A 19,165-nucleotide genomic window follows, 5' to 3' on the forward strand; every position below is an offset into this window, starting at 1 on the left:
GCTCCGTGTGATTCCGGTGGGAAACTCTGAGGCTGAGATCATTGGCTGTCATTGTGGTCATGAACAAGGCTAACCTGCTCTATTAAGGTTTATCATCTCTTTGCTATTTTCTAAACTTTTTGGAAGTTGGCTGCATTTGGGGAATTTATAACATGGCAGTCATGGGACCTCTGGTAGTCTTGGGACCACTTACACACACAAATTACTTGACAATCCAGAGAGAGAGAGAAAGAGAGAGAGAGAGAGAGAGAGAGAGAGAGAGAGAGAGTCTTCTCTGTAATAAACAAAACGAATGTAAAGCCCTACAATGGAGGAGTCTTCTTCTGAACTCCGTTAGAACCTCATCTCTCTGGTCCCATTGGCAATTCATCTTCTTAACACTTAGCTGAAAATATAATATGTTTTGCTCTTGAGGAAGAAGCCATAGGCCTTCCATTTCCTTGTTTTCCATACAATCTAACTCAAACTCTATTTATAGGAAAGGCACCCCATTAATTGTAAGGTATTTGCTTATTAGATCCCATAAAAAATATGTTTGTGCAATTGAGAGAATATCTTCTAGTTTCTAGATTTCATAGTGCCCATCTCCAAAGGGCTAGAGTTAGAAAATCACTCCTGCATGGTAGAGAGGTCACAGCTGAAAGGAAGTTTGGGAAGGCTAACTGGACAGGGCCCCGGATGGTTGTTAGGAACGATGATTTGGCATTTGTAAAATGTATATGCTTTATCAGATTACCCTGTAATTTTGCCATTCATCCAAACTGCATTTGTTTTATATCAAACTTTGATTTTTCAGGATTGGTTTTCTTACCTTTGGTGCTAAAGTCATCCACCAGCAGAATCTCCTTGATGAGATGTGGAGGAGAGCGATTGAGGACACTATGAACAGACCTCAGGAGAGTGGACCATACCTCATCCACAAAGCACATGATGACACTGGTGGTTGGGAGGTTGTTGTGAACGAGCTGCTTTGCACACCTGGGCCAGAATACAAGCTGAGCATAAGCGATATGCTAACAGGATCCACAGGATGGATTTAAGAGTTATAAACTACTATTGTGTGTGTATATTTGTTATCTATCTATCTATCTATCTATCTATCATCTATTCATCTATCTATATATATCAAAGAGGATTCTATTGTGTGCTTTTTCTTGGGGAGGGGTATAAACAAAATAAAAGAGCAAAGGAAGAATAGCCACTAACAGGAGTTGGTGTAAAAGGACTAACAATGTGAGACATGAGAACTTCCTATGGAGGCATTAGGCTGTAATGGAAAGGACATGGGCTTTGCAGATGGTTAGACACTATTTTGAATCCAACCACCAATATTTCTAAGATCTTTATTCATTAATACCTTACTTGATCTCTCTGTGCCTCAGTTTCCTCATCTGCGAGATGAAGTAATGGTTCTTATTGAACTGAGTTTTACAGCCTAGTGAGAATGCTCATAAAATGCCTAGCACAGTTCTTGGCAAAGAAATTCACCAAATGGGAGTAGTTTGTTATCCTAATTAGATTATTTACCATGAGAGAACATTCAGAATTATATAATGCTACCAGGTAGTTTATGATTGTCCTTCCAACTGGCTTTCTGCCAAGTGCCAAATAAATTATATGTTTTCCACTCTATGAGTAATTGAATTAATACCAAATTATATATATATATATATATATATATATATATATATATATATATATAGTGTCCCCAAAAGTATATACACACTTTAACAGCTGATAACTCAATTTTGAAAATGAAATGTATTTTAATAAATACTGCTTTATAATTATTCAAAGTGTATATATATATATATACACATTTTTGGGACACTATATATATATAATCTTATATATATAATCATTAAACTCTTCAGCTTCTCTATCCATTTGGGTGTTTCTTGCTGAGACTCTCTCTACTAAAGATTAACCACAGTTGAAATCATTTTGCTGGCATAAAAATGAGAGGAAGGCTACAGTGGGAGTTGGTATTCAGGTGGGTTGTAATTGGTTTTGGTTTTCTTCCATGCCTTGCACTGCACACCGCCTCACTGCTGGCATTTTTCCATCTCCTGCCTGGGTTACTATTCTGGGATTGTGCCCAGTGGAACTTCACAAAGAGTATTTGCCATCCTTTAACACAACAACCGTTAGCAATGCAATATTTAAATTATGATGATCATAACTAAGTACTATAGGCAGTCTACATTATTTCAATTTAAACTTTAAACCAACAGCATATCTTTCTCTTTTTATATGTGAATAATTAAAATCATGGGGAGACTAGTCCATGAATATACTGTTAGTAAAGGGCAGAGTTGGGACTCAAGTTTTGGTCCAGGTATGGCTCCAGAAATAAACATTCAGGAAGTCTTAACAATACTAGAACAAAAGTAGCTGGCAGTAGATGGGCATTTTGTGGGGTAGTTACACTTTGTTTAGGTCATAAATAAGAAATAGGTACACCTCACATTTGCACAGCACTGTACAGTCTGTCCATAGTTAAATTCAATTTTTATAACAACTACTTGAGATACATATTATTATACTCTTCTTCAAATAGAGCAAACTGAAGCTCAAGAAGATAAATAATTTACCCAACATTATTCACCTAGAAAACATGTACAGTTAACCCTTGAACAACACAGGGTTTGGGGGCACCAGTCCCAGTGCAGTGGAAAATCCACATATAACTTTGACTCTACAATCTGCCCTTCACATCCATGGATTCAGCCAACCATGGTCCAAAAGCAGTATTTCTCTCTGTGGTGAGGAATCTGTGGAGGGGAATTGGCAGTTGGGAATGCAAAAATACTGTTTTCCATCCTGGGTTGGCTGAATCTGAAGATGTGAAACCCAAGGATATAAGGGCTGATTGTATTTACCAAAAAAGAAAAACAAGCAAACAAACAAAAACCGATGTGTAAGTGGGCCCATACAATTCAAACCTATCTTGTTCAAGGTCAACTGTATACTTTTTTTGAAGAGAAAGATGACACATCTGTTATTTCCTTAGATGGGTGAGTGCCCTCTTTACCTGTCAACAAAAGGCTGGTTTACTTTGAATTAATAGAACCATTAAAGTAAGGGAATATCTTCGTTATTTTTTAAACTACAAAAAAAATAATAAACTACATTTGAATCTTCTTTGAAGTTGCACATTGAAGATCATGAAAGTGTTAAATTGGTGACATCAAATTATAAATTCTACTATTAAAATTTAGAGTTCTAGCCCAGCTGGCATGGCTCAGTGGTTGAGAGTCGACCTTTGAATCAGGAGGTCACATTCAATTCCCAGTCAGAGCATATGCTGGGGTTGCAGGCTCGATGCCCAGTGTGGGGCATGTAGGAGGCAGCCCATCAATGATTCTCTTTCATCATTGATGTTTCTCTCTCTTCCTTCCTCTCCCTTCCTCTCTGTAATCAATAAATATATATTTTTTAAAAGTTAGAACACTAATAAAAGAGAAACATGCAAATTGGTGTCACTCCACTACGCCCACCAGCCAATCAGGATGAGTATGCAAATTAACCCAACAAAGATGGTGGTTAATTTGCATATGTAGCCTCGGAGCGAAGACTGAAGACTGAAGACAACCGAAGATTGAAGAGGCTTGGCTTCTCTACTGCAGCCGGAGTGAAGGCCTGGGTCCTGGGTGCTGGAGGAAAACCGGTGCCAACAGCCAGGGGAAGGAAGGCCTATTTCACAAATCTGTTCATGCAATGGGCCTCTAATATTATTTATAATTCAATTATAGAAAAAAAAATATTAGAAAAAGGGAGAAAAAATATGATGGATTTCTAAGCATTAAGTAAAAGATTATAGCATTTGATTGCATAATTACTAATAATTCCAGCAATTGAAGTATAACTTTGATACTAGACAAACTTTAAACTTTGAAATTTTTTTCACAAAGCAATGTGACAGTCCAATGATCAGAATCTCTGGTGGAGACTATCAAAGATGAGAGATAATAGGACTAAAGTTCCCCAAGGAGGAAATGGGTGGGGCTAGAGTACAATGAATTTAGAATAAAAGGTTGATGAAGGAGTTGAGATTATTTTGTAGACTATTTTGGGAGGAAACCTAGAAAGAAAAGAGATAGGGTAACTAGGTGGGTATAGGGCAAATTTGTCATCCCTGTTCCCTTCCCTTTCCTGAGTAGGCAGAAACAGATCATATTTATGGGCTTCAGGGAAGGTATACATTGAGTTGATAGTTGAAAGAATCAGTGATTTTGTGATTATTGGTGGAGCGAGGTCTCTCTTCTTGTATTAATCACTTACAGTGGCAGTTGACTCAATGACAAGTCTTGCCTCCTTGAGTTACTCTCTTTTTCTTTCTCATGAAACACTATACTCTCCTGGTTTTCACTCATCACTCACTGGCTTTCTCCCTTAACTTTCCTTCTAAGCTTTTCCCTCTTTTTACTCTCTGAACAGAAGATTCTCAGAGGTTTTTGTGTCTTCTGTGTACAATGCTACTGTATGATCTCATCCATTTCCACAGCTTTAAATATTATCTTCCAAGTTTATATTCTGGCCAGATTGGTCTCTGAATTCCAGACTCATTTATCCAAACAACTACTTAACTTCACCTCTGAATGTCTCACAGGCATCCTACACATAAGTTTTTTTTAAATAGAAATCTTCATTTCACTCTACCTCACCCACCAGTTCCTCTGCATTTTCCCTCTTAATTAATGACATCATCACCCACCTTTATCTACAAATAAGGACGTTAATTCTAGATTCACTCTCTTTCTGTCAGTAAAACCAATCTCTCATTAACTTCTGCCTATTGTATTGCCAAAATATATCTCAGCTCCACCTTTAACCTCCTCTGTTACCCTTTCTTCTTGAGTTTCCATCATTTTTCTTCAGCATCATTGCCGAAGTCTCCTAACTGGACTCTCTAATTCCACTCTTCACCACATCCACACTACTCTCCTGTTTAAAATCCTTCAATGATTTCTGTGAGATAAAGTAGAAAAAATCCAAAATTTTCACCCTAGCCTACAGGACCCAATATAGTATGACCTCTGGCCATCTCTCCAACTGCTTGTGAGTTATTCCACTAGCACATCGCACACTTCCCATGGCCACATTGACCTTTTAGTTCTTTAAATGATGTGAAAATTCAAGTAGACCCTCCCTATGCTTTCATGGCTGGCTTCTGTTCATTTAGGTCTTAGCTGAAGTACTACTTCCACAGAGAAGCCTTCTCTAACTACTCAATCAAAACTAGCTACCCTCCTTTTATTCTCTCTTACAGTCATCAGTATTCCTGAAGGAGCATTAATTTACTTACTTTACTTCCTTATCTTCTGCATCTAGAATTTTCTGAGGGCAGGGCAAATATCCCTTGCTTACTACAGTGCCACAAGCTTCTAGCATTGTTACATATAATTATTTGATAATTATGGATTGAATGGATGTTTGAAGGAATGGAGTTGAAATAGAGCTTAAATCACAAGTTTAAATGATGGAAAAGATATTTCCTTTGAGATAAGAAAAATGATGATAATGTATAATAATAATTTTATGTTTCTGGGATGAGAAGTTAAAAGAGTTTGGAGTTCATACAGGAGGAAAGGTTAGTTGCTCATGTAATAGGGTAGAAACTTGAGGAAAACAGAATATTTGGGATAGACAAAGAACAATGGGATACAGTACTTGCTAACTACACCTACACACACACACACACACACACACACACACACCCTCACACACACACACACACATGCAATCTGAGGGGCCTTGAGCACTTTCCTGAATTTGGATATCCCAAAATTGTAGTCAAAATACAAGTGTGGATTGCTTTACCAGTGTCTGGCAGCCTAGCTGTAGGAGGAGATAAAGCAGACTGTTAGATTAATCCAAGTTTGGAGGTCACCAGAGCAAATGAGGTGGAAAGAAAAGTGACAGAATAGTTGGAGGGTGCTGATGTGGATGGTAAAATGCTTCATCTCGGGCTTTAGTTTGGGAAAGAGGAAGTAAAGCTAAGAGGAGTAGAAAATTGAAAGGGAGGGTAGAAAAGACAGTGACTTCCTATGACTTTTTAACATTATAATGTAAATGAATGGGAATTACATATTTCACACTTAAATATTCTTTACGACATTTGGTGCTGGGAAGATAAATCAGTTCTAAAAAGGAAGGGTCAGCTGCACAAAATCTGCATGTGCCATCTGAACAAGCCAGGCTGGCTGTGAAGTCTGGAGAGTTGCTCTGTGGTTGAAATTTGGTTAAGTGTAGAAACATCTGGTTACATTGGGAAGAGTTAACCAAGGATGCTAATGCAAATGAAACTTCTTATATTAGAAATCAGTAGATTTTTGGTCTTTTTTAAAAGGAAGTTCTAAGAAGTATTGTAATGCTAGCCAGCCTGAAATTGGAGGCAGAAAACGCTCTCAGAGATTTGGGGACGGCACCTCCACTCACCACCCATCTGATCCTCCACTGACCACAGCCTGTCATGGTGCCTTGATTTCACCAGGGAAACCAGGTGGATAGATTAGGAAAGATTCCACTATCAGCAGTTCTCAACCTGTGGGTCGCGACCCCTTTGGCGGTCGAACGACCCTTTCACAGGGGTCGCCTAAGACCATCCTGCATATCAGATATTTACATTATGATTCATAACAGTAGCAACATTACAGTTATGAGAAACAACGAAAATAATCTTATGGTTGGGTCACAACATGAGGAACTGTATTTAAAGGGCCAGAAGGTTGAGAACCACTGCACTAGATGCTAATATCCCAGGAAATAAGGAGTGCCTCTGCTAATTACTGACAAGCACATTTTAGATGTATTTAAGGGATCACACTGAAGAAAACCCTGTGGAGGACTGTATTGTACAGATCATACTGGTGTCTGGAAAAGGGGAAGCATTAAAGAGTGGGGAAGTGGGCACAGAAGGAGATGGGAGAGGCTTCAAACACAGAGTTTCAGAGTGTGCCTTGGTTCAGGTGGCTACAATGTCAGGCCACTCTAATATTTATAGGTGCCTGGTTTCCTGCAGTACTAAACAGCTTAAACATGTTTTTGGGTGTCTAGGAAAAGAGGCATGCTGTTTTGTTCAAAGGCACTGTGGGTCAGACCAGAACATTTTCAGAGTTATTAGCTCTCACACCATTTTTACATGCCATCAGCCGCCTAGTTTTCACAGGTGGTAAAATCGATTTCAAGTTATCTTACACTGACCCAACTGAAGTAAATTTTCTTTCTTCTAATTTGCCTGTTGGAAACCTTGTGCTCTGCTATCCTGGGTGAGGAATCACAGCTAAAGTCAAGTCTAATTTAAATGCAAGCCGTTTCTGGGTTGGTAATCATTTTTTGGAGAATAAGGAATCATATTTTTATTCTATATGTCCATTCATTACAAAAATTAAGTATTTGGAGTCTGCAGTTCCCTTGTTATCCTTAAAAATTAGTCCAACCTATTTTGTTTGGGGGAAGTCTAGACTGATTACTGTAGCCAATCCAACAACTACAAATAAACGAGGCCTCTAATGTGGGGGATTCGTGTCCTGCACGAAGTTGATACGCTCCTGTGGTGGGACAAAAAGACTCTGGACTTGAGAAATATGATGAAGGACTGAGTTTTGAGTCCTCCCAGACATTCACTGTCTGCATGACCGTGGGCATACCCTATGACTTTCCAGAACCTTCGTTTCCTCATTGTTAGGAGGAAGATTCCAATGCCTTCGTCACAGAATGTCTGTGGAGATCTGATGAGATAATGGATATGAATACTTTGCAATGAATACTTTGCAAGCTCCATGGTAAAAAAAAAGAAAAAAAAAAAAAGCTATGTGAGGACCTATGATTACGAACAATGTAAATACACCCATTTTGACTGGGGGCACTGCCCTTTGCTCAGGCAGTTCTTTAATCCAAGTCTATCAAGGGTTCATCATTTATCAAGAGACTCAGAGAGTGATATGTTTCACTTTCTTGGCTTGTGTGTGCTGATCCTCAGCCACTAGCTTGATTTGAATGTAGCCCATCAAATAAAGAAGGTTTCAGATGAGAAGATCGAGGGAATGATAACATTCTCTCACGTCTATGAATTTTTCATTTTATTCCAAGACAGTCAAAGTGTAGGTCAAATCTCAGTCCTCTCAGGTTTGAACAGAAGGTCGAGGAGAATATTTTCTCAGCTTCTATTTGCAATTCAACCACTGCCTCGCTGTGAGCCTTAGGGGCTCTCTGCCCAAGCTCTGGTATCTTCAGGATGATCAGAAGGAGAATGGAGCCTGTAGCTGAGGAGCTCTGCCACAAATTTTATTATTTTCTCCAAGACCTTAGGATTATTGGGACTTCTTTTGCACTCGCTGATAAGAGAGTATTATTATATAACAATTTTACTTTTAGGGTTTGTTATATCTAGGGTAGACTACTCCTGACATTTAGTCAGAATTGCCTGACTACTAATTTAGAAGATTTCAGTCACATTCACTCCAAAGGCCTTGGCGGGCTGAAGCCGTGGTTCCTGGGGTAACTGAATATCAAAGCTACTGGACTGGGGCTTAGACACATAAACCACCAGCATCCACATTAATCACTTTAACAATAGGCTATTTTGAGCAGGCAGCTCTCAGAGTGAAGCTGGGAGGGAGGGAGGAGAGCAGGAGGTGGTGTGATGTGGTGCAAAAAGTTCTGGGTGGAGGTTAGGGCATCTTAGGGGGCATTCTCTCTCCCACAGTGTAGGATCTTGGATGAGCCCCTTCCTTCCTCAGACTTCTTTGGAACAGAAGGGATTAGACTGCTTTTGAAACATCATCTAGTATTAATATTTGGTGATTCTATATTCATCATTAGCCTCATTCACCCATAAGGGTTTTGCTTCCCTCTGGGTCATGAGATTTCTAAGAAAAGTAAATTGTTCTTCCTATGGCTTTACATTTTTCAATGTTTCCCGCTGGCTCTTAGAAGAACCCTAACATGGCCCTGAGTATGTGAACTCTACTTACTTGTATAGTTTCACCCTATGTCAGATTTCCCTCAATTTCTCAATAGACCCCTCTTTTTACCTCTTTCCCCCCTTCTCTAACTCCCTACCCTCAGGTCAGAGCTCAAATACTTCTGCCCTCTCTCGGGCCACATTTGGCTGTTCCTTTGCTTACTCCTTTAGTATGTACCCTCTGCTTCTGCCTAACACTGTGCTCCAGGCCTTTGAAGCAGGACCATGAGGTTAGAGTGCTCAGCAGGAGCCCAGAATATTTGTTCACTACTGAGCTGTGGATGTCGGGCAGTTTTCAAGAATCACCTTTGCTTAGTGCTGTATAGAAAACAGCTTCCTATTAAATTTCTCTCTGATGAGGTACCTAACAGGCAAAAAAAATATTTTCTCTCACACACCTCTGACTTGTGTATAAGGAAAACAGAAATGTTCATTTCAGCCAAAGTCATCTATACTAAAAGCGTAATATGCTAATTAGACTGGACATCCTTCCAGATGACCTTCCAGATGAAGCTGGGGCTGCGAGGAAAGCCTGGGTCCCGGGTGCCAGGGGGAAGCCAGTGCCAGCAGCGGGGGAAGGAAGGCCTACTCTGGCACGAACTTCGTGCATCGGGCCTCTAGTATGACTATAAAGAAAAGGGGTCTGTACCCAATGGGGGGAAATCACTAGATTAGAAGTCACAAAATGTTCTTTTGAATCCCAAATCTGCCATTGGCTTGCAGGTATATTGGTTGGTGTTTAGAGCCTCACTTTTCTCCTCTGCAAGTCATATGAGAGGTAGTATGTCTGCGGGGAGGATTGACTAGAATCACACACACACACACACACACACACACACTCATACACACTGCTGCCTGGAACATAAATAAGCTCTTTTTTTGGTGAGGCTCAGCAAGGGAGAGATTCCTTTATTCAGAGAGTCTTGGCAAACCAGGCAGGGTGGAGGTGATGCTGGTCACCATGAGGGAGCTGTGGCTGGGGTCTGGGAGAGAGCCAGCTGGTGTAGGAGAATTATTACTGACCGAGGAAGCATCAGAAGACCAGCAGTTGTGTCCCAGCCCTGCCATTTGAGAGCTGTGGGCCGGTGGGCAAGTTACCTTTCCTGGGTGTTTTCCCTCATCTGTCAATGAGGAGAGGCAGCACTTTATCCATCTTACAGACCATTGTCAGGATCAAAGGAGATGATGGGAAGGGTGAAAGGTGCCAGCTGCCTAGCATGGTGTGTCAGCTCATGAGAGTCAGTGAGCAAATAGCACATGGAATGAAATGAACCGCCACCATCTGAGTTATCAGCTGCACCCTGACCCCTCAGTCTCCTCTTGATGTCTCAGTTTCTCTATCGGTAAAGCTGGGATAATGAATGATACCACCTGCCTTGAGGAGTGGTTTTAAGGAGCAAATGAGAGGCAAGTCGTAAAGGACCTTATAAATACTGAGTTTCTCCATATTGCCCCTTCTTACACATGTCCGTAAACCAATATTTTAGAAGCTGGACCAATTTAGAAGATGATGTAGTTTGGAATAATATAGACATTTATTTATTTTTTTTTTACTGAATTTATTAAAGTGAATTGGTTAATAAAATTATATAGGTTTCAAGTGTACAATTTTCTAATACATCATCTGCATATTGTATCGTGTGTCCACCACCCAAAGTCAAGTCTCTTTCGTCACCATTAATCTCCCCTTTATCCTCTTCTACCTCCCCTCCCCTTTCCCTCTGGCAATCACCATACTGTTGTCTGTGTCTATGCCTTTTTGTTTTGTGTTGTTTTTATAGAGGGGACTCTACAAAGATCCTTTCATTTTGAAAGCAAACAACAAAACAGAACTTGTAAACAGTGCTATGTCCTGAAGTTTCTGACCCTTGAGCAAACAATGTTTCCTTTTCGAGAGGCTCTTGCTCTGAATGGCTCAGCCAGAACAGCCAATGGGAAGTTATTTTCTGGCACCGGAGTAGCCATGGCAATATTATGGCAAGAAGTTGATAAAATTAGGCCAATGGTTAAATTGGGATTAAACTGGGCCCTTAATTGGATGTGTAAAAATGAAGTACAAATAGGTTTGAATTCCTACATTTACTGATTCCTCATTCCCAGAAATACTTCTAGGTCTAGGTTTAGGAGAAAAAGTCACTGATTTGATTTAACATTGGTCAGTTTTACATATATTAGACACTGTTTAACTATTTTCTTCTCTTTGAATTAGCAGTTGAAACATATTTTACATTCCCCTAGTTATGGGGAAAGTGTGGTAGATAAAAGTATCAAAATACTCTGTAATTATCTTTTAGCCACATTTAACCTTGGTTATATGGTCTAGCCTGCAGATTTTAAACTAATTTGCTTTCTATTTCCAATTTTCCTACACGACTTTTCAGTGAAATAGTGCATGCTGCTGTATCACACACAAGCACACAAATGTGTACAGGCATGTGCCACACACACACACACACACACACACACGCACCATTGCATAGTGTTGACCTATAAGGGTGAAAGCCAGAAAAGCCCTTCACATCCATCTTGCAAGAGTCCTCCCCCTGCCCACCCCCCGTTTGGTTTTTCAGGGAGTCTCTCACAGCTTTTCCAGTCACTTTCAGATAATATTCTCCAATCACTACTAGTCACAAAAGCAGTCTCAGGCTGATCGATTAAAATATTCATCCCATATAAAAATAAGAGAATTTGAACTTCATTTAACTTTAAAGTTTCTTTTTCCCAAGCCTCATAAATTTAGGAGCCTGAAGTTTGGAAGGATATGTGGTCAGTTTATTTTCTCTCTCCTAGCTTCTCCTTCTCCTCCTCCTCCACCTTCAGTAATTCATTAGTTACGGTTTTTGACCCTACAAGGGTTGGAAAGGGAGGGGAGGGATGGAAAGTAAGGTTCCAGAAAGGTTTTTCCTTCCCCCCAGTAATTTAGACTGGTTTGTGGCAAATGCATGGTGCTATCTTTTGCTTTTCATATGTGCCAAAAGAAAACTCCCTTTAGATGTGTAGGAAGGAATCAAATTGTTGGTTGACAGCCTCAGCTGCGGGCTAAGAGCATGAAGACCGCTTTGCATCATGTTGTGGAGGGGCTTGCCAGAGCTCTGCAGGAGAAGCTGCACCGAGTCCGGGCATGACGACAGCAGGCGTGGGGGAGCGTGCTGTCATTCTCAGTGTACTTTAAAAATGAAACGCTGGCAGCAAGAACCTTGTGGAGTCATTTTCTCTAAATACAGATTCAGGAAGTGCACTTTTTAAAAGAGTTCATTTTTGGAGTGCCACCTTAACTCTAGCTGCAGGCCCAAAGACAGACTTCTTTGAGGAGAAGTGCCCTGCATTTTCAATGGACAGGGCCATGTGTAACAACACTTGTATGGCGTATGGGTTACAACTGATTGAAACAAACTCTAATAATTAAGAGCAAAAACTATAAAGATTAACTTTGTTTAAAAAAATGATTCATTCTGAAACTTCAAAATGACTGTCAACCAAGCATTTAATTTTAAACATACTTTATAGGCAAAAGTGAAATTGCATTTTACTTACTGACATAAAACATTCTTGTAAGATAAGGAGATTTTCCTCCCATGATAGTCAAAACATTAAAATAAAAAAACAAAACAATCTATATATATAAAACCCTATATATGCAAATAGACCAAATGGCAGAACAACCAAACAATTGTTTGCTACGACATTTGTTGACCACGGGGGGAGGGGGGGCGGGGGGGGCCCAGAACATGGCAGGCATTGGCCAGGGTGGGATGGTGGAGCAGGTGAGTGGGTACACCAGACCAAGGCAGGACACCTGTTGCTGTCATCAGGGCGAGCCTCTGGTAGTTATTGAAAATTCTTTGCTCTCGCATGCTGCTATCCTGCCCGGCACTCGCACCCATTGCCGGCGCCCTGCACTAGCCCCGATCGCTCTGCACCATCAGTGGGTGCGAATGACGGCTGCTGGCCCCAATCACCCCTCAGGGCTTCTTCACCTCCCCCTGCTCCTGAGGGGCAATCAGGACCAGCAGCCCCCGCTCATACCCACTGTCGGCAATGGCCCCGCTCACACCGCTGCTGACGCTGGCCCCAATAGCTCTGCTCCATCAGCAGGTGTGAACAGGGCCAGCACCGTCAGCACGTGGGAGCGGTAGCAGCAGGAGCGGGGCTACTGGCAGACAGGGGACTGGGGGCCATGGCAGGAGGGGCTGGGCAGGGGCACGGGGGATGGGCCCAGACCCACCCCTGTGCCCACTGCAGTCTCGAAGCCCACAGTTTCTTTCAAGGTGCACAAATTTGTGCACTGGGCCCCTAGTAACAAAAATATGCACTAAAGAATAGGTCAGTGTGGCTCAGTGGTTGAAAGTCGACCCATGCACCAAGAGACCACCGGCTCGAGTCCCCATTAGGGCACATGCCCAGGTTGCAGGACCAATTGCCAGTAGGGGGCGTACAGGAGGCAGCCACTCAATGTTGATATTTCTCTCTTATTGTTGTTTCTATTTCTCTCTTCCTCTCCCTTCCTCTATCTTTAAAATCAATAAAAACATATTTTAAAAAACCATTTTAGAGCAACACATCTTTTAAAGCCATATTGTGTAAACTTGTATCTTTTGAGTGCACAACACTGTGCTCACTGCTAAGGAGTGCAAAATAAAGTACAAGATAGAGTTTTTCTCAGACGCTTATAATTTCACAGAGAAGGCAAACTAGATTCTCAAGGCTCTAGTTAGTGCAGAGCATGCAACAAGGAGTGTTTCAGTGACCACAAGAGCATTAAGGAAGGGGCCTTGGAATTCAGAGGTTACAACCACACCGTGGTCCAGGTGAGGTAAGCTGCAGTCAGATTTTGAGCCGTGTCCAATTAAAATGTATGGGAGGAAATGGTGAGGACCGTGCAAGGGGAGGCTGGTGGGAGACTGTGGGAAGGGACTAGCTGATAAAAACATTAGTGGATGGTAATGAGTATAATAATATGTAGGAAAGGGTAATGAGACTAACTTTTCTCATGCTGAGGGCCTATACTGGAGAGAATGCCACATCCAGAAAGCTCTAGCTACACTGCAAGGGGCAGAAACGGGTGTCACTGAGAAGGACAGTGAGGAAAAATGCTGAAAACAGCAAGGAGTTCCTGTGGTTTGGGAAAAGGCCATGATTGCATCTTAACATCTTAGAAAGATTTCTGGGGACTCAGGAGAAAAGGAGGGAAGATCAGATTTGGAAATAAGAATCTGATTTTAGAATGAGAGCAGATGAGGTTGTCCTGCTTGTCTCATTTCCTCAATGCCAACCTCCTCCTACCATATCCATCAGTGGTTCTCAACCTTCCTAATGCCACGACCCATTAATACAGTTCCTCATGTTGTGGTGACCCCCAACCATAAAATTATTTTTGTTGCTACTTCATAACTGTAATTTTGCTACTGTTACGAATCGTAATGTAAATATCTGATATGCAGGATGTATTTTCAGGGGTCGCGACCCACAGGTTGAGAACCACTGCATCATCCTTAAGGAGATATTAACTATAACTAGTTATTATTATCTTTATTGAAGGGAATATAATTTAAATAAACCTACTAGCAAATCTATGGTTTTTATCCCTTTTAAAAAATTCAATCTATATTCAATTGGTAGTTATGATGTGCCAGTAATCAATCTGTAATAGTAGATTTGGGGGAAATGTAAAAGGCAGCAAGGGAGAGATTCCACAGAATTCTTAAGATGTAAAGGTTTCAGTGGGCTGCTACTGTGGCTAATTATAAGGCTAACCTCTCTCTCTCTCTCTCTCTCTCTCTCTCTCTCTCTCTCTCTCCCTCTCATCACACACACTTTCTTTTATATTCTATAACAATTTTTCTCTTATGCTTACTTTTACATTTTATCTTAAAAAGATCTTAATGTATATTTTTAAATCCATCTCATATACTTCATGAACAAGGCTGAAAATAAATAAAATCAAAGTAAGAAAACTTTACTCCAATGCCTGCCAATATTTTTCATTTGTGTTTTCTTACAACCTTTATCCATATGAATACGTATTTTTGCACATATTTGTAGTTGGCGTGTTTGAGTAAAAGAAAAAAAGAAGATTTGTTCCCTTTCAAGGAGAATGACACGAAAGGGTTGCAAATACTTTAGCGGGTCCCAGGCATAGGATCCCTGGTGACTAAACTGTCACCTCCATCCTGTTGGTGAAGTGGCATCAGGTAGGCAACTTGCAGAGAGCAGCTGTGTTTAGCCAAGGTGGGTTGTGTGATAAGAGGGAAGGGCCTAGCCACATGCTGTCTGACTCATCCTCTCAAGCACACGTGTCAGTTTCTCCTACAATCTGGACAGCCTCCTTCCAAAGACAGAACACGACTGTAAAAGTAACTTTCCTGGGCTGTTCACCTCCATGGACCAAATTTCAGAAACTAATAAGTGCTGGGAGTCAGCAAGCCTTCCATAAATCACATGCATAATAGCATCATTATTACTTGCTTTTGGCCCCCGTACAATTGCCCTTTGGAACTGCAGCCTCTGCTTCTGTGCATGTCTGATTCTTCCCCAGGATCCGTAGCAATCTGCCGGCTATTGAAGGGATGCTGAAATGGAGCTACTTTCACTATTCCTTCACTCCCTCGCACTTATGTTAGAAGCTGGCATATGTGTATATAAATCATATAAAATACATGTGATGTGTAATTTACAAAACTTCAGATCAGAGCTGCGCCATCATAATTTTTAAGATCCTTTATGGGTCGGGGGGAGGTGTAATCAGCAAGAGATGGCAGATAACATACAGCATAATTTTGAGCGTGGATTTTAATCATTTCTCTATAATTACTGGCTCTGTCACCACTGACAATTGAACTTCCTGGGTCCTCAGTTTCTTTGTCTTTATTTTGGGTTCATTTGTGTTCTCCTTAGGATCTGTGAGTTTCACTAGAGTGACGAACATGAATGGCACAGTAGCTGGCCTATGCAGGCAACTAGTGCATGTCTGAAAGTCATCTGCCAAAGGCTAAGAGAGTGGAAATGGCCTCCGTGTGGCTGGCATCACAGTACTGAGGCCCCACTTGCCATTCTGAACACAGGCCCAGTGATCTCTGCCTTCCTCCTGGTAGCACTGACTACCTAGGTCACAAAAAGAGCGTTTTCTACTGAGGCCACACGAAGCCCTTGTTTACATACCAAGTGTGCTACACTGGAATCTTGACATTCCCTCACTCCAAATTCCAGGCAAAGATTCTTTGGCTCAGGGACCTGCATATCAAGGCATACGTGGAGCTTTGATGTTAATGGGTACAAAGAACCCTAACTTATGAGAGAGTTAAGAAGAGGTGGGGACCCAACTGTATTTGAATCAGAGCATATGGTTGTGACTCGGTCTGCCTTCTGGTGATGTAGTCATAGGAGTTTAATTCCTTGAAACTCGGGTTCACGGAGGCTCTTTGGGCAGCTTTAGAGCTATGCTACTTTGGGAAAGTGATAGAACTTCTGAGCACCTCATCTGTTCATTTGAACCCATAAAATCTGCAGTTTCTTTTCTAGGGCTCTTATGAAGTTCATGTGATGTGTAGGCAGGCTCTTTGTAAATGGTGCAACTCTAGAAATACAAGCAGTTATTATTATACTCTTGTACAGGTTTTTGTTAGTTATTGCCTGATTGACTTTTTTCAACAATCTTGTTCCTGTATAAGTGAACTCCTGAGCTGTCTACAATCCCCACCTACAAAAGATATTACACTTTAGGGAGAAAAGTCACTTTTCACTTGCTATTTTTGTAATCATTTGTCATGATTAGGCAGAATTTTTCTGGTTAAAATATGATTATAGGGAGGCCTTATCTGTGCTCCATTCCCAAATATGTTCTCGCCAAACCTGCTAACAATATAAAGTTTTGAAACTGGGAATTCACTTTATTGTCACTCTTCTAGTGGAATGACATTTTAAGCTCTATCATTCATACATATCTTATTAAGAATTGAGTTCATCTAATCATTTCTATGTTTTCAATAGAGGAAAGGAAATGAAACATAAGCTAATAGGGGTGAGGGCCAAAGTCTCAGAGGAATAAGAGTAAGAAGAGGACACAGTGGGTATACTAGTACTAATATTGGAACTTTTCCTTTTGTGGGTGGTAGACTATTTGGACTATGTCTAATGATTTATATTTCTTTAGTTTTCTAGGTGACCAAGAATCATACAAAATTATCTCGAAATAACTCTTTTCTACATCAGAGCCAACATACTTGGTGTGGAGGAAAGAGAAGAGAAATGGATCTTACCCAACAGGTCTTGTGTCTTCGATGGCTCTGTCCACTGGGATCAAATCGCTGAGGTAGACATTGAAGTTTCCTTCCTTCCATCTTCTTTCTGCCTCCTTCTCCTTTCCCTGGGGCACAACCACAGGACGTCCAAACTGCCCTGGGGCTTTGGGGTCCCTTGGAGAAAGTGTCATATCCACGCTTAATACTTGGTGCATTTCGCTGTCTTTAGGTGAAAGGGCTTTTGTATGCCTTTGGTTGAGTTCTTCATGCTGGACCTTGTCATTTAAGCTGATTCTTGCTGGCTTTAGTCCCCCAGCTAAGATGTGATGAGTTTGAGACACTGTTGCTCTCTGTAGAGCAAGTGAAGAGAAAGATGCCTCACTTCTGTTCTTGGAAATGTGTTTTCTTTGTCTTTCACCCAATGCGAAAGGAAATACAGTTTTGATTTTAGGATTAGGGACCCGTTTGGTGTCTGTCTTTAGCTCCTCTTCCTTGGTTATAATCACAACATGGCTTTCAGAAAAATTGAATTTCTTCCCACCAGCCACTTTGGCTCCATCATCCTTTGGCAAGTCTCCCAACTGTGTCTCATTAATAGATTGCTTCTTTAAGTGATTTAAATTGGCAGAGAACTTGGGAAAGGGAAGGTTCTTATTGGCTTTGTGTTTATATGCAGTTAGATATTTGCTCTGAGCCTCAGTTTTACTTAAGGTTAAGGCTTCTTTAGATTTTGGCACTGGTGGACTGGCAGGAAGTGTCCTCTCATTTGCTACAGCCTGTGATTTCTGCTTTGATCTGTCACTATTAAACCTGATGGTCACATCCAGGTTCCTTTCAGCGGCTTGTTTTGATGTGTCACTGCTGTGACTATGTCTCTTCTGGACCTCCTGGTTTATACCAAAAGGTCTTGTGTGTAGAGATAGTTGGGGCAATGGAGTTCCTCTGGCTGCTATGGATGTGGTTTTCTGAACCCCTTGAGCTGTCGTTTGCTTTGGGGTCACAGGGCGAGAATAGGTTTCAGGTTTGATGGCATGTTCCTCTGTCATCGGCTTCATAAAAGTCACAGGAAAGGTCTGCAGATGTACAGGATGCCACAAAGGTGCAATCTTGACACTTCCTGGAGCTTTCTGTATGTGTCTTTCCTTCTGGATTTGATCCAAATTATCTTCAACCTTGAGCACACCCTCCTCCGTCTTTCTAAAGTTCTCTTTGCCCCATATTCCCTTCCCGTGGCCCCTGAGTGGGGGCTTTCTCTCTTTCATGCTGCTGTAAAGAATCTTCATTTGGTCTGGCTGGACTCTGAACCCTATCCTCTCCCTTCTGACTATGTCTTCCTTCAGAACCCTAGTGTTGATCTCACTGAATGAGAGGCGGAGAGCTGCCATGTCAAAGAGCAGCCAGATGATAGAAGCTACAAATATAAATGCCAGGACTCGCCCACTTCCGCGGAAAAACTTTCGGATCTTGTTCATGGTACAAAGGCTTCCCTTGCAGCCTGCCCTCCCTTTGAGCCTGCTTACCTTGAGTGCAGAGGGAGCTGAAGCGGCAGCAGCAGCAGCAGCAGCAGAACTGCCAGAAGGCGCCCCCCTCCCCTGAACACAGCAGGAAACAGCAGTCCAAGGGGAAAGCTCAGCTCCTACCGCTTGTCAGTCTCTGCCTGCGTGGCATTTCACAGCAGCGCATCTGTGCCCGCTGGGCTGGCCCCTGGCTAAACCCTGCGGAACACTGTCCCCGGGTCACTCTGGGAGCAGTGGATGCCAGCTGCCAGACAGTTCAACATATCACTCGTCTCGTCTCCGGGAGCCCATGTCCACCTTCCTACAAGCCCAAGGAAAGGTGGGGGCCGGGCTGGGGCTGCTGCTTCTCTCCTCCCAGTTTTCAGCCTGCACGCTGTAACTCAACACCAGTTCTCATAAGGAAAACATTTCAAGCCATTACCCAGAGAACTTCATTCAGCTCT

At 41.7% G+C, this 19,165-nt stretch overlaps 1 protein-coding gene across 2 annotated transcripts in view; it reads right to left on the minus strand.

The window, feature by feature from the left end:
* GALNT5 (polypeptide N-acetylgalactosaminyltransferase 5) overlaps positions 1-18,677 on the minus strand; it is a 45,163-nt gene extending 26,486 nt beyond the window's left edge. For both annotated transcript variants that reach the window (XR_011472479.1, XM_070423449.1), the window contains exons 1-2: positions 17,224-18,677; positions 812-978 (exon numbers count right to left, since the gene is read on the minus strand). Coding sequence is in view for 1 of the 2 variants with exons in the window: in XM_070423449.1 (XP_070279550.1) it covers positions 812-978; positions 17,224-18,677 (1,621 nt within the window). In the remaining variant the exon portion in view is untranslated. The remainder of the gene's footprint in view (positions 1-811; positions 979-17,223) is intronic.
* Positions 18,678-19,165: the final 488 nt, after the last annotated feature.

Source organism: Myotis yumanensis, unplaced genomic scaffold (assembly GCF_028538775.1).
Source record: "Myotis yumanensis isolate MYYU_CA2020_CCGP unplaced genomic scaffold, mMyoYum1.0.hap1 SCAF_8, whole genome shotgun sequence".
Taxonomy (NCBI): Eukaryota; Metazoa; Chordata; class Mammalia; order Chiroptera; family Vespertilionidae; genus Myotis; species Myotis yumanensis.